Source organism: Zophobas morio, unplaced genomic scaffold, assembly GCF_036711695.1.
Source record: "Zophobas morio isolate AGI-343-1 ecotype UQ-CSIRO unplaced genomic scaffold, CSIRO_AGI_Zmor_V1 ptg000012l, whole genome shotgun sequence".
Taxonomy (NCBI): domain Eukaryota; kingdom Metazoa; phylum Arthropoda; class Insecta; order Coleoptera; family Tenebrionidae; genus Zophobas; species Zophobas morio.
This window is the reverse complement of record NW_026972117.1, coordinates 6,100,752-6,117,409: the sequence shown is the minus strand read 5'-3', so window position 1 is coordinate 6,117,409 and position 16,658 is coordinate 6,100,752. Positions and strand designations below refer to the sequence as shown.

Below are 16,658 nucleotides of genomic sequence, written 5' to 3'. Positions count from 1 at the left end.
TTTCTCATTTGAGCTATAAGTCGTTCGATTTTCTTTTCAAACACCCTGTACAACACATGACTAGAAAAACATCGAACATCTAAACGAGAAAATTAGACATTTCACAGCTGTAGTGTATATGCATTCATGCAGTTTTAGTTTTACTTGAGATACAGTCTAATAATAACAAAAGTAGAGAAAGGGGGACACACTGTTATAACTTGCCCCACCTTCCTCTACGTCATTACACACGTCCCATCATAATACAGAACACCAAACACGTGAATACCGGAATACAAAACACTACTTTTAAAATCGATTATTATAAATAATTGGTCCTTATATTACGCTAAACCCCTGTTTGCCTCTCATCTCCTTGATCAATAAAAAAATCACTAACCTTGACGGCCTCATAAAAAATGACTTAACTTAGTAATATGACACTTAAGTTGGTCTAGGAAAAGGCGTTTTTCCGCTCTTCTCCGTAGGAGGATCGTCCGTGTCGCTGTCGTCCTGTGGTTCTTGCGACTCTGGCAGTCGTATAAATGGCAAGTGCTCGCTACCGCTCCACATCGAGTACAAATTCGTGTGAAGCCTAATTGCGTCCTAAACATTCTAATTAAAAAATAAAAAATAAAAAAAATCGAAAATTTGAAAAATCAAAATCTAAAAATTGGAAAAATTTACGGAATGAAATATTGAAGAATTGAAATGAAAAATCGAGAAATCGAAAAATCCAGAAGAATTGAAATATTGAAAAATCCCAAAACCTAATTCCCAATCTAAAAAACTGAAAAATTGGGAACCCGAAAAATCAAAAAAGTGAAGTCGAAACATCGAAACCTCAAAGAAAATCGAAAAATTGAAAAATCAAAAAATTGAAGAATTGAAGAACTGGAAAATCGAAAAGTCGAAAGTCAAAAAATGGGAAAATCAAAACTCAATTAATTGAAAAAATCAAAAATTGAGATTATAAAAAGGCAAAAAAAGGAAAATCGTAAATGAATGAGAGAAAAATTGGAAAAACGTAAAATTGAAACATCGTTAAATTGAGGAATCGAAAAATTGAAAATCGCGAAATTGAAAAATTGTAAAATCGAAAAATTGAATAAGAAATAAACTGAAAAGTTCCAAAACTGAAATTTCGAAAAACTGAAAAAAACTGATAAATCCCAAAACTGTAATTACAAAAAACTGAGAAATTAAAAAATTGGAAAATTGAGAAATCGAAAAATCAAAAAAGTGAAGTCGAAAAATCGAAACCTTAAAAAATATAAAATTGAAAAATCAAAATCCTGAAGAATTGAAGAATTGAAGAGTGAAAAATCGAAAAACAGAGTTTATAAAAGTCATCGTAGAGGAAAAAATTGGAAATCGCGAAATTGAAAAAATTAAAAATTGAAAAATGGAATGATAAACAAACAGAAAAATCCCAAAACAGAAATTTCGAAAAATTGAAAAATGCAAGAAAAACTGAAAAATCTCAAAACTGAAATAACCAAAAACTGAGAAATTAAAAAAAGTATCTGCGAAAATCAAGATACAATTTTTTTTTAAATTTCCTCGTCTGAAAATATAAAATTGAAAAATCAAAAACCAGAAAAATTGAAAGTTGAAGAATTGAAAAACAGTCAAGAAACAGTAAAGAAATAAAAGTCAAAATTCGAAACATTTAGAAATCCTAAAATTGAAGAGGAGAAAAATTGAAAAACCGTAAAATTCAGACATCGGAAAATTGAAAATCGAGAAATTGAAAAATTGTGAAATCGAAAAATTGAATAATAAAATACATAATCTGAAAAATCACAAAACTGAAATTTTGAAAAATGAGAGGCAAACTGAATAATGGAAAAACTGAAATATCCGAAAATTGAAAAATTAAAAAATTGAAATATTGAGACATCAAAAAGTCAAAAAAGGGAAGTCGAAAATTAAAACTTAAAAAAATTCAACATTAAAAAGTCAAAACCTAAAAGATTGAAGGATTGAAGAGATGGAAAATCGAAAAACAGAGAGTTTATAAAGGTCAAATTTGATAAATTGAGAAATCGAAAAATTGAAAATCGCAAAATTGAAAAATTGCATAATAAATAAACTGAAAAATCCCAAAACTGAAATTTGGAAAAATTGAAAAATGTAAGAAAAACTAAAAAATCCAAAAACTAAAATATCCAAAAAATCAAAAATTAAAAAAACAAAAAACTGAAGTCGAAAAATCGAAAAACTGAAGAATTAAGAACTGGAAAATCAAAACATGGATTAATTGTAAAATCGTAAAATTGAGAATTTTGAAAAGACAAAAATTGAAAAATCGTAAAATTGAAGAGAAGAAAAATTGAAAAAAACGTAAAACTGAAACATCGGAAAATTGAAAATCCAGAAATCGAAAAGTTGAAAAATGAAAGAAAAACTAAAAAATGGAAAAACTGAAAAATCTCAAAACTGACAAATTAAAAAATTGAAAAGTCAAAAAAGTGAAATCGGAAATCAAATCCTTAAAAAATTGAAAAATTAAAAAATCAAAAACCTAAAAAATTGAAAAATGAAGAAAAGAAAAATCGAAAAATAGAGAATTTATAAAAGTCAAATTTGAAAAATTGAAATATTTAAAAATTGCAAAATTGAAGAGGAGAAAAATCGGAAAAACGGGAAAATTGAAAAATCGATAAAATTGAAATTAGCGAAGTTGAAAATTGAAAAAATTTAAAATTGAATAATAAATAAACAGAAATTTCGAAAAACTGAAAAATGAAAGAAAAACTAAAAAATCCCAAAACTGAAGTAACCAAAAATTGAAAAATTGAGAAATCGAAAAATCAAAAAGTGAAGTCAAAAAATCAAAAGCTTAAAAAATTGAAAAATTAAAAAATCAAAAACATGAAAAATTGGATAATTGAAAAACTGAAATATCCAAAAACTGAGAAATTAAAAAATTGAAAAATCGAAAACTCAAAAAGTCAAGTCAAAAAATCGAAACCGTAAAAAATTGAAAAATTAAAAAATCAAAAACCTAAAAAATTGAAAAATTGAAGAAATAAAAAACTGAAAACAGAGAATGTATAAGAGCCAAATTTGAAAAATTGAAAAATCGAAATATTTAAAAATCGTAAAATTAAAGAGTAGAAAAATTGAAAAAACATAAAATGAAAAATCGGAAAATTGAGAATCGAGAAACTGATAAATTGAGAAATTGTAAAATGGAAAAATTGAATAATAAATAATTTGAAAAATCCCAAAACTGAAATTTCGAAAAATTGAAAAATTAAAGAAAAACTGAAAAATGGTAAAATTGAAAAATATCAAAACTGAAATATCCAAAAACTGAGAAATTAAAAAATTGAAAAACCGAAAAATCGGAAAAGTCGAAAGTCAAGAAATAGAAAAATCAAAACATCGATTAATAAAAAAATGGAAACATTGAGATTGAGAGTTTATAAAAGTCAAAAGTGAAAAATCCAAATATTTAAAGATCGTAAAATTGAAAAGGAGAAAAACTGAAAAAACGTAAAACTGAAACATCGGAAAATTGAGAAATCGTAGAACTGAAAATCTAGAAATTAAAAAATTGAGAAATTATAAAATCCAAAAATTCAATAATAAATGTATTTTTTTTAAAGAAATCGACTTTCCAGAATCTTTAGTGACATTTTGCCCTTATTTTTCAAATTAATTGCAGTAATTAATTTTTCTTAGCAGTAATTAGTGTAAAAATTTAATTTTTTGTTATTTGGTAGATAATTGTAATTTATTTTAATACATCGTACACAAATATTTTTGTCCCTTTTAGGAAGAAGTATTCTGGTGGACAAATATATATTAATATTATTATTATTATTAAAAGAGATCATAGGTTTGATAAAATCGTAAGCGTGAAACAAATAAAAATATTTCAAAAGAATCATATAATTTAATATTTGTGTCTAGGTAAAATAATAATTATCATTTCAAGTAATATCCACAATGCTTTGTTAGTAAAAGAGTTTAAACAATCTTGAGGGCAAAATGGTTTTAGTGGATAAAATGTCTTAAATCACAGTTGTTTTATCATCCTATTCAGATCATTTCAGATCATGTTAATTTTTTGCGCAGAAAGCGGCGACCAACCAGGACTGCTTCCCCTAGAATCCCACAACATAATCACCCTAAACTGTACCGTGGTTTTCATGAAAGGTTTGACAAGCAGACGCTTTAAATTGAAGACTTTCTGAAAGTTTTAACTTGTTTTCGAAGTTACCGAAATTGTTTTTAGGGGAAAATAAGTGTTAAGTAATTGTACTTGTACATTTTATTATCAGTATAAAATTTTATATATAAGAATCAACACTAATAAAATAAATAATCCGTAAAACGGACATGTTTGTTTGTACCAGACAAACCTTGTTCAAAGTGTTTCAAAAGTGCGTTTGCACTGAGACGAGAAACGCTATAGTTTCTCATTTGAGCTATCTAAGTCGTTCGATTTTCTTTTCAAACACCCTGTACAACACATGACTAGAAAAACATCGAACATCTAAACGAGAAAATTAGACATTTCACAGCTGTAGTGTATATGCATTCATGCAGTTTTAGTTTTACTTGAGATACAGTCTAATAATAACAAAAGTAGAGAAAGGGGGACACACTGTTATAACTTGCCCCACCTTCCTCTACGTCATTACACACGTCCCATCATAATACAGAACACCAAACACGTGAATACCGGAATACAAAACACTACTTTTAAAATCGATTATTATAAATAATTGGTCCTTATATTACGCTAAACCTCTGTTTGCCTCTCATCTCCTTGAATCAATAAAAAAATCACTAACCTTGACGGCCTCATAAAAAATGACTTAACTTAGTAATATGACACTTAAGTTGGTCTAGGAAAAGGCGTTTTTCCGCTCTTCTCCGTAGGAGGATCGTCCGTGTCGCTGTCGTCCTGTGGTTCTTGCGACTCTGGCAGTCGTATAAATGGCAAGTGCTCGCTACCGCTCCACATCGAGTACAAATTCGTGTGAAGATTAATTGGGTACTAAATATTTTAATTAAAAAATGAAAAATTAAAAAAATCGAAAATTTGAAAAATCAAAATTTAAAAATTGGAAAAATTTACGGAATGAAATGTCGAAGAATTGTTATGAAAAATCGAGAAATCGAAAAATCCAGAAGACTTGAAATATTGAAAAATCCCAAAACCTAATTCCCAATCTAAAAAACTGAAAAACTGGGAACCCGAAAAATCAAAAAAGTGAAGTCGAAACATTGAAACCTCAAAGAAAATCGAAAAATTGAAAAATAAAAAAATTGAAGAATTGAAGAACTGGAAAATCGAAAAGTCGAAAGTCAAGAAATGGGAAAATCAAAACTCAATTAATTGAAAAAATCAAAAATTGAGATTATAAAAAGGCAAAAAAGGAAAATCGTACAATGAATGAGAGAAAAATTGGAAAAACGTAAAATTGAAACATCGGTAAATTGAGGAATCGAAAAATTGAAAATCGCGAAATTGAAAAATTGTAAAATCGAAAAATTGAATAAGAAATAAACTGAAAAGTTCCAAAACTGAAATTTCGAAAAACTGAAAAAAACTGATTAATCCCAAAACTGTAATAACAAAAAACTGAGAAATTAAAAAATTGGAAAATTGAGATATCGAAAAATCAAAAAAGTGAAGTCGAAAAATCGAAACCTTAAAAAATATAAAATTGAAAAATCAAAATCCTGAAAAATTGAAGAATTGAAGAGTGAAAAATCGAAAAACAGAGTTTATAAAAGTCATCGTAGAGGAAAAAATTGGAAATCGCGAAATTGAAAAAATTAAAAATTGAAAAATGGAATGATAAACAAACAGAAAAATCCCAAAACAGAAATTTCGAAAAATTGAAAAATGCAAGAAAAACTGAAAAATCCCAAAACTGAAATAACCAAAAACTGAGAAATTAAAAAAAGTATCTGCGAAAATCAAGTTACAATTTTTTTTTTAAATTTCCTCGTCTGAAAATATAAAATTGAAAAATCAAAAACCAGAAAAATTGAAAGGTTGAAGAATTGCAAAACAGTCAAGAAATGGGAAATTCGAAGCATGGATTAATTAAAAATTGAAAAAATTGAGAGTTTATAAAAGTCAAAATTCGAAACATTTAGAAATCCTAAAATTGAAGAGGAGAAAAATTGAAAAACCGTAAAATTCAGACATCGGAAAATTGAAAATCGAGAAATTGAAAAATTGTGAAATCGAAAAATTGAATAATAAAATACATAATCTGAAAAATCACAAAACTGAAATTTTGAAAAATGAGGGAAAAACTGAATAATGGAAAAACTGAAATATCCGAAAATTGAAAAATTAAAAAATTGAAATATTGAGACATCAAAAAGTCAAAAAAGGGAAGTCGAAAATTAAACTTTAAAAAATTCTAAATTAAAAAGTCAAAAACCTAAAAGATTGAAGGATTGAAGAGATGGAAAATCGAAAAACAGAGAGTTTATAAAGGTTAAATTTGATAAATTGAGAAATCGAAAAATTGAAAATCGCAAAATTGAAAAATGTAAGAAAAACTAAAAAATCCAAAAACTAAAATATCCAAAAAATCAGAAATTAAAAAATTGAAAAATTGAAAAATTAAAAAAACAAAAAACTGAAATCGAAAAATCGAGAAACTGAAGAATTAAGAACGGGAAAATCAAAACATGGATTAATTGTAAAATCGTAAAATTGAGAATTTAGAAAAGAAAAAAATTGAAAAATCGTAAAATCAAAGAGAAGAAAAATTGAAAAAAACGTAAAACTGAAACATCGGAAGATTGAAAATCCAGAAATCGAAAAGTTGAAAAATGAAAGAAAAACTAAAAAATGGAAAAACTGAAAAATCTCAAAACTGAAATAAATATTCAAAAACTGACAAATTAAAAAACTGAAAAGTTAAAAAAGTGAAATTGGAAATCAAATCCTTAAAAAATTGAAAAATTAAAAAATCAAAAACCTAAAAAATTGAAAAATGAAGAAAAGAAAAATCGAAAAATAGAGAATTTATAAAAGTCAAATTTGAAAAATTGAAATATTTAAAAATTGCAAAATTGAAGAGGAGAAAAATCGGAAAAACGGGAAAATAGAAAAATCGATAAAATCGAAATTAGCGAAGTTGAAAATGGAAAAAATTTAAAATTGAATAATAAATAAACAGAAATTTAGAAAAACTGAAAAATGAAAGAAAAACTAAAAAATCCCAAAACTGAAGTAACCAAAAATTGAAAAATTGAGAAATCGAAAAATCAAAAAGTGAAGTCAAAAAATCAAAAGCTTAAAAAATTGAAAAATTAAAAAATCAAAAACTTGAAAAATTGGATAATTGAAAAACTGAAATATCCAAAAACTGAGAAACTAAAAAATTGAAAAATCGAAAACTCAAAAAGTCAAGTCAAAAAATCGAAACCGTAAAAAATTGAAAAATTAAAAAATCAAAAACCTAAAAAATTGAAAATTTGAAGAAATAAAAAACTGAAAACAGAGAATGTATAAGAGCCAAATTTGAAAAATTGAAAAATCGAAATATTTAAAAATCGTAAAATTAAAGAGTAGAAAAATTGAAAAAACAAAATGAAAAATCGGAAAATTGAGAATCGAGAAACTGATAAATTGAGAAATTGTAAAATGGAAAAATTGAATAATAAATAATTTGAAAAATCCCAAAACTGAAATTTCGAAAAATTGAAAAATTAAAGAAAAACTGAAAAATGGTAAAATTGAAAATCTCAAAACTGAAATATTCACAAACTGAGAAATTAAAAAATTGAAAAACCGAAAAATCGGAACAGTCGAAAGTCAAGAAATAGAAAAATCAAAACATCGATTAATTAAAAAATGGAAACATTGAGATTGAGAGTTTATAAAAGTCAAAAGTGAAAAATCCAAATATTTAAAGATCGTAAAATTGAAAAGGAGAAAAACTGAAAAAACGTAAAACTGAAACATCGGAAAATTGAGAAATCGTAGAACTGAAAATCTAGAAATTAAAAAATTGAGAAATTATAAAATCCAAAAATTCAATAATAAATCTATTTTTTTTAAAGAAATCGACTTTCCAGAATCTTTAGTGACATTTTGCCCTTATTTTTCAAATTAATTGCAGTAATTAATTTTTCTTAGCAGTAATTAGTGTAAAAATTTAATTTTTTGTTATTTGGTAGATAATTGTAATTTATTTTAATACATCGTACACAAATATTTTTGTCCCTTTTAGGAAGAAGTATTCTGGTGGACAAATATATATTAATATTATTATTATTATTAAAAGAGATCATAGGTTTGATAAAATCGTAAGCGTGAAATAAATAAAAATATTTCAAAAGAATCATATAATTTAATATTTGTGTCTAGGTAAAATAATAATTATCATTTCAAGTAATATCCACAATGCTTTGTTAGTAAAAGAGTTTAAACAATCTTGAGGGAAACATGGTTTTAGTGGATAAAATGTCTTAAATCACGGTTGTTTTATCATCAATTCAGATCATTTCAGATCATGTTAATTTTTTGCGCAGAAAGCGGCGACCAACCAGGACTGCTTCCCCTAGAATCCCACAACATAATCACCCTAAACTGTACCGTGGTTTTCATGAAAGGTTGCAGGACCTGGCACAATTCCGACGACGCACTCAACTTGTGAACTTCACTCAAAATTTGACAAGCAGACGCTTTAAATTAAAGACTTTTTGAAAGTTTTAACTTGTTTTCGAAGTTACCGAAATTGTTTTTAGGGGAAAATAAGTGTTAGGTAATTGTACTTGTACATTTTATTATCAGTATAAAATTTTATATATAAGAATCAACACTAATAAAATAAATAATCCGTAAAACGGACATGTTTGTTTGTACCAGACAAACCTTGTTCAAAGTGTTTCAAAAGTGCGATTGCACTGAGACGAGAAACGCTATAGTTTCTCATTTGAGCTACATAAGTCGTTCGATTTTCTTTTCAAACACCCTGTACAACACATGACTAGAAAAACATCGAACATCTAAACGAGAAAATTAGACATTTCACAGCTGTAGTGTATATGCATTCATGCAGTTTTAGTTTTACTTGAGATACAGTCTAATAATAACAAAAGTAGAGAAAGGGGGACACACTGTTATAACTTGCCCCACCTTCCTCTACGTCATTACACACGTCCCATCATAATACAGAACACCAAACACGTGAATACCGGAATACAAAACACTACTTTAAAAATCGATTATTATAAATAATTGGTCCTTATATTACGCTAAACCCCTGTTTGCCTCTCATCTCCTTGAATCAATAAAAAAATCACTAACCTTGACGGCCTCATAAAAAATGACTTAACTTAGCAATATGACACTTAAGTTGGTCTAGGAAAAGGCGTTTTTCCGCTCTTCTCCGTAGGAGGATCGTCCGTGTCGCTGTCGTCCTGTGGCTCTTGCGACTCTGGCAGTCGTATAAATGGCAAGTGCTCGCTACCGCTCCACATGGAGTACAAATTCGTGTGCAGCCGAATTGCGTCCTAGATATTTTAATTAAAAAATGAAAAATTAAATAATTAAATTGTACGTACGCCACCGCTGGCGGCACTGTCCGAGCCGCGTTCCGAGCTGCTCGTTGTGGATCTGCTGTGTATGGAAAGACATGACGACGAGTCCGTGGATGAGCTGCTTTTCCTAGAGGTTAGTGGAAGCCCTGGTGGGAATATGTCGTAGTGCTCGGTGACGGACATGCCGCTGGCGTGGGGGACGTCGATGGACTGCCAGTTGCCTCTATAACGTGGAGTGATTTAAGAATTGACTGTTCGGGATTTTGGTTTTTACCGCTGGGAGGCCGGGCCTGGGTACATGCGTCTGTGCATTCGTTCTTCGTGGGTTTCGGCCCACGGGGGTATGAAGGGTCCTCCGGGAAGAGGGTGTCCTGGCAGTGCTGTTTGAGGTATCGATTGGCGAGTGGGGCGGCACGAGAGTAACTGGATGGCTTCGGCTAAGCCTTCGCCGCTGGTGATGGTGCCGGGTTGAGGTATTGCTTCTGCAAGAAAATTTATTTTTTTTTGGTTATTGGAATTTTATTACGTTCAAAATGTATTTAAAATTCAAATTATTTTTATTATTTATTTATTTGGAAAATTTTGAGGTGACGTCATAAACTGTCTGGACGAACTGCGTAAACAAATTGGTTCTTTTGAATCATATTATGACATTTCGACATAATTCAAAATTTTACAGATTTTGAAAATGTTGAAATTCTTGAAAAATGTCCAGATTATTTAATTACAGGCAAAGTAAGTTTTTTTCAGCAAGGACAAGATAAAAACGATGAAAAAAGAGACAAAATGGGCAACAAAAACAGCCACAAAAAATGCGACAATAAAGAAAGTTAAAAAAAAGGCAAAAAGGTGCAAAAAAAACAAAAAACAAATGACAAAAAATATTACTGGGAAAAAAAGTCAAAAAAACACAAAAAATGTCAATAAGAAACAACGACAAAAAAGATGACAGCAGAAAAACGAAACAAAAAAAATTTATATAAACCATAAAAAAAACGAGTAAGTGATAAAACACCGACAAAGAATGCGCAAAAAAGTATGAATGAAAAAAGGAATTAAAAAAAAAAAAATAAAAAAAAAGGAGATCCAAAACAACGACAAAAACATTGCGTTACGAAGGACAACAAAAAAGATTTAAAAACTGCTGTAAAAAAATAAAAAAAAAGAGAAAAAAATATATATATATAAACACCAAAAACCCAACCAACCTGCAACAAATTTGACCGAAAAAAAAGAGAGGGAAATACACGAAAAAAAAGGGGAAAAAGCCGTCTAAAAAAGGTAATATAAGAATCAGATAAAAAAAACACGCCTAAAGAATAAAAAACAAAAAAGATGACAAAAAAGTTCATAAAAATGTGACGAAAAATATCACTAAAAAAAGGCATACAAAAACAACTAAAACGGCCTCAAAAATACGACAAAATATTCAAAAAGCGTCAAAAAATGACAAAAAATGGGAGTCAAAAAAAGGAAGTAAAACAAATACAGGCACGAACAGATGACAAAAAAAGCTAAAAAAGGGACTAAAAACGAATCAAAAAATAATGAAAAAGAACAAAAAAGTCTACTTAAAAAATGATACAAAAAAAAGCCACAAACACTACTAAAAACGAATTTAAAAAAAAAGACACTAAAAAAAGGCCACAAAAATGCGAAAATAGGCACAAAAAAAAAAAACAAAAAATCAACTCAAAAATATAATTAAAAAAATCACGTTTTTAGTCACATTTTTGTAGCCTTTTTTTGTCGTCCTTTCCAAGGCCATTTTTTTCTCTTTTTCGACAAAAACATTTCATTACGAAAGGACAACAAAAAAAATTAAAAACCGCAGTAAAAAAAGAGAAAACAATTTGAAAAAAAAAACGCAAAAAATGCAAACAAACTGCGACAGAAAAATATGATTAAAAAATGACCGAAAATAAGTCAGAATAAAAAAAGCCGTACTAAAAAAGGCCAAAAGAATAAGAAAAAAATTACAATAAAAAAAAAGAATTACAAAAAGATGACAAAAAGGCCACAAACTGCGGTCAATAAAGTATGAATAAATGAAATACGAGGAAAAACAAGAAGATACGAAAAGGCACAATGAAAAGACGAAAAAGTTGACAAAAAAGGGCATTGTGGCAACAAATCACTAATAAAAAGGAATAAAAATCACCAAAAAAAAAGCCTAAAAAAATGCGACGAAAAATTCAAAAAAGCGGAAAAAAAAACGTAAAAAAATGGGAGTAAAAAAGACAACAAAGGCAAGAACTGATGACAAAAAAAAGATAAAAAATGGACTAAAAACGGACCAAAAATAGTGGTACATGAACGTAAAAAAGAATAACAAAAACCTAATAAAAATGACCACAAAAAATGAAAAAAAAAGGAGACGAAAATACTGAAAAAGAAATAAAACAAAAGAAAAAAGGTCACATAAATGCGAAAAAGCGCGCCAAAAAACATGAAGAAACAATTAAAAAAAAAAGAGGTATTTTAGACACATTTTTGTAGCCTTTTTTTATGGAACTTTCTTAGGCCATTTTTTCTCTTTTTCGACAAAAACATTGCGTTACAAAAGTGTGATAAAAAAGATTAAAAACCACAATAAAAAAATATGACAGAAAATAGTCAGACTAAAAAAAAAACGACTAAAAAAGGCCATAAGAATCAAGACAAAAAAAAAACACGCCAAAAGAACAAAAAACAACAAAAACGATGACAAAAAAGCGACAAAAAATATACAACTAAAAAAAAAGAAGAAAAAATAACGACAATCGCCGAAAAACACAACAAAAAAATTTTACCAAAAAAGTAATCTAAAAAAAAAAAACGACAAAAAAGGCCACAAAATGAGGCCAACAAAATACGAATAAATGAAATACGAGAAAAAACAAGGAGATACGAAGAGGCATCACGAAAAGATGACCAAAAAAAGTTGACAAAAAAGGCTACAAAAATGTGAAAAAAATCACAAAAAAAAGAATAAAAAATCACTAAAAAAAGGCGCCAAAAATGCGACAAAAAATTCAAAAAACGACAAAAAATCGACAAAAAAATGGGGTTAAAAAGACAACAAAGGCAAGAACAGACGGCAAAAAAGATAACAAAGGGACTAAAAACGGATCAATAATAGTAGTAAATACACGTAAAAAAGAAAAACAAAAAATCCTACTAAAAAATGACCACAAAAAATTAAACAAAGGTGACAAAAATACAAAAAAAAATGAAAAAAAAGGGCCTCAAAATGCGGCTAATAAAATATGAATAAATGAAATACGAGAAAAAACAAGGAGTTACGAAAAGGCAATAAAAATGTGAAAACAAAAATAAATTAAAAAAGCGACAAAAAATCCGAAAACTGGCGCCAAAACACGAAAAGGCAACTCAAAAATATTATTAAAAAATCTGTTTTTTTTTAGTCTTTTTTGTCGTCTTTTCTAAGGCCATTTTTTTCTTTTTTTCGACAAAAACATTGCGTTCCGAAAGGCCGAGGAAAAAGATTAAAAACCACATTCAAACATTACAAAAAAAAGTTAAAAAATAAAAAACGCGAAACACGCAACCAAATTGCGATAAAAAAATATGACAGAAGTCAGAACAAAAAAAAGCCGATTAAAAAAAGGCCATAAGAATCAGATTTAAAAAAACACGACAAAATAATTAAAAAAACAACAGAAAAGATAACAAAAACCATACAAAAAAAGAAGAAATAAGGACAAAACAATTGGTGAAAAAAACAACAAAAGAATATTACAAAAAAATACAAAATGCGGCCAAAAAAATATGAATAAATGAAATAAGAGAAAACAAGAAGAAACGAAAACACGACCAAAAAAAGATGGCAAAAAATGCCATAAAAATGTGAAAAAACAAACCACAAACAAAGGAATAAAATACAACAAAAAGTCCTCAAGTCCTCAAAAATGCGACAAAAAATTCAAAAAGCGACCAAGAAAACGACAAAAAAAGGAGTCAAAGAAAGTAAAAAAAAGACAATAAAAGCAAGAATAGACGACAAAAAATTATTTAAAAAAAGACAAGAAAAAAGGCCACAAAAATGTAAAAACAGGTGCCCAAAAACACAAAATATGTTCAAAAAACACGTTTTTAATTAGTCACATTTTTATGTCGTCCTTTCTTAGGCAATTTTTTCTCTTTTTTGTTTTTTTATTATTATATTTTTTAATCATATTTGTTTGCCACAATGTTGTGGCTTTTTTGGCGTTTTTTGTTCCATTTTTGTCGGCTTTCTTTTTGTATTTTTGTCACATTTATTTACCACCGTTTTTGTCTCGTTTTTCAATCCATTTTTTATCATCTGTTTTCTCATCTGTTCTTCTTTTGTTTTTTAAACTTTTTTAACTTTTTTATCATTTTATGCATGCTGTTTTTAAATGTTTTTTTAGTTATTATTTGTCTAATCTATTTGTCATATTTTTTGGTCGCCGTTTTTTTTTGTTTGTTTTATTCCCCCTTTTCTTCATCGTTTTTTTAATTGTATTTTTGTGACCCTTTTTGTCGCTTTTTGTTCGATTTTTATCGCCTTTTTTTTTAGTCTTTTTTTGTCATATTTATTTGCTGCCATTTTTTGTCTGGTTTTTTTATAATATTTTTTGTCGTTTGTTCTTATCGTCTCTTTTGTCCTTTTTTTTTGGTTTAAATTTTTTTGTCGTTTTTGGTGTCTTTTTTGACGTACCTTTTTTTTAGTAGTACATTTTTGTCGTTTTTTATTCCTTTTTTAATTGTATTTTTGTGGCCCTTTTTAAGTCGACTTTTTTTATTGTGGAAAAAAAACAACTCAAAAACAACAAAAAACGCAAAAATTGTAGTAAAAAGATCCAAAAAAATACCAAAAATAGATGATAAAAAAAAATTGCTAAAAAACAACAAAAACAGACAGAAAAAGTAAAAAAAAAACAAAAAAGGCGACCAAAAACCGGAGGACAAAAAAAATACATGTGTACGCGCGCATTTGAGGTAAATTTTAAACTTAAACAGCATTTTTTAACCCTTGAATTTCCAGTTTCATGCAAAATTGTTTCATAAAACACTTGGAAAATGTATTTTCTAAGACTTTTAGACTAAATTTCAAATAAATTCACAGTTTTATCGTTCTTTAAACAACAGTAATCGGTTGAATTGTGAATGTTACATGTCTTGCGAACACAGAATTAATCAAACACAAATTAAAATTAAAATAATTTTGAATGAAGTTTCTTACAATTCCTTTGTGTGTATATTTTGTATATTGATAAAAGATTGGACTTTGCCTTTTGGTGTGACACAAATTGTGAAAAAAAGTTGACATTTGTTGCATAACGATCTAACAGTCAGTGGTGTACCAGTGAACATTTGTGAAAACCCACCTGGAGTAGTACTCCGACTCCTATCCTGCGACGTACTCGCCGGCGGCACCACCAACTTCGACGGCAAGTACCTCTGCTGCCACGGCCCCGCCTCCACCCGCCCGCAGTCCCACGGCATCGACCACCTCCGCATCGTCCCGTCCCCACTATCCCCCACCACCTCGGCCGCCGCCGCCTCCGACCACCTCCTCTGCCCGCTAATCGGAAACAGCGGAAAATGCAGCGGCGACCGCGACCCCCTCCCCGGAAACGGCGACTTCATCGAGAACAGCTGCCCCGGGTTCGGAAACGGCCCCCTGATGGTCTCGATAGGCCCCGGTCCCCGAATGGTCTCAGAAAACGCGTGAATGGGGCTCGGCCCCCTGTGCACCTCTTGATAAGGCGACGGCCCTCTCGGCTCCGCACCTAACGGACTTTGCTGCCGCTGGAACTCCGCCCCTTTGGGGCTGTCTAGCGTGGAGAAATGGGGGCTGGAGGTCTGCGAGCGCGACTCGTGCATGGAGAGTCGCGCGAAACACTGCTGCAGCGCCGCCATGCTGCAGTCGGGGTCGTGGATGCCCCCGGGGGTGGCTTGACAAGAGGGGCACATGGCCATAGAGCCGAAGCACTCACACCCGGCTATGGAGAACTGGTACTGGAGGTTGATGAAGGTGAGGAGGTTCTCGGTGATGATTTGCTGGTTGTGGTCTTGTTGTCTTTGGGCGTCGCTTTCAGTGAAGGTGTCGCCGATGCTCATGTCTTGCATGGCTGCCGCGATGTGGGTTTTGACGGAATTTGAGGCGAAAATCGTGGCTTTGGTGAGTTCTTCCCAGCTGGTTTGGCACAGGTTGGCTAAGTGGGCGTTCTGCATTTGGGCGAGGGTGGAGAGGGACTGGGAGAGGCGGAGCCCGGCAGTGCACATGCTGTTGAGCATCTGGACGCAAAATTTCGAGTGACTTTTTGATTATATTTCGAATTAACTAACCTGGAGATAATTCACCCAGCTGTTTAAACACTCAGCAGCTGCAACCTTCAAGGCGTTGGGGCTTGGAGGCTGCGGAACGTTTGCGTCTTCTGATTTCTTATCTTTATCAGGTTCAGTGGGTTCGGGGGGTCCTGATCCTTGTAGCTCTCTGCCAATTGAATGATATTGAGAGTTGTGTTCACTGCTTAGATTAGTAGGGCTTACCGCTCCATTTTAGGTTATTGTTAGTCGGTTAATAAATTGTGTTTGTGGGTTGTTTTCAAAACTAGATTAATACTGAAACAAGTTACTTTGGGGGTGTTGTCACAGTCCGGGGAATTATTGTAACTTACTTATACGTTTGCGGCAAACGTAAAAATTTACTTAAAGCTAATTTCTTCATGTGCTGAGGGGTGTTTTTGTAAGAAAAATTTAAAAATTAATTATGTACATATTACAAAACAGGTTATGAGAAACGTCAAACGTGAAAACAGTAAAAAAATGTCAAATTTGAATTGTCGGTAAAATAGAAAGTACGTCGCGTCAATATCGTTAGCTGTCATTTTTCCACGCACACTAGATGTCGCCAGAACACTTCAATTTTAATCAATTTCCATAACCGTGCCCACGAATTACCATAAATCGACATCAAATTCAAAGAAATTTTCCCATTTTCGCTTTTTCAAGTTCTCGATTTAAATTTTTCATTTCTCGATTTTTTGTTTCGCAATTTTTTTCCACAAAAAAAAAAATATATTCAAGCTGACATTTGAAAAAGTTTAAAATCGCAGAATGAAAAAGCGAAAAACTGGAAAATCAAAACTTAAAAATTTGAAAAATGTAAT

At 30.1% G+C, this 16,658-nt stretch overlaps 1 protein-coding gene across 2 annotated transcripts; it reads right to left on the bottom strand.

Moving 5' to 3' along the window:
* Positions 1–22: 22 nt before the first annotated feature.
* LOC135127683 (uncharacterized) lies at positions 23–16,309 on the bottom strand. 2 transcript variants are annotated; one of them, XM_064054237.1, is made up of 7 exons: positions 16,167–16,309; positions 16,039–16,110; positions 15,835–15,982; positions 14,871–15,783; positions 9,791–9,998; positions 9,541–9,739; positions 23–585 (listed from the first exon to the last, which is right to left on the bottom strand). In XM_064054237.1, exons 2-7 carry the CDS (start codon positions 16,044–16,046, stop codon positions 424–426), a joined length of 1,638 nt encoding a protein of 545 aa, XP_063910307.1. In that variant the 5' UTR covers positions 16,047–16,110; positions 16,167–16,309; the 3' UTR covers positions 23–423. The 2 variants fall into 2 exon arrangements, with proteins under 2 accessions (XP_063910307.1, XP_063910306.1); XM_064054236.1 differs by lacking the exon at positions 23–585 and adding an exon at positions 8,743–9,489.
* Positions 16,310–16,658: the final 349 nt, after the last annotated feature.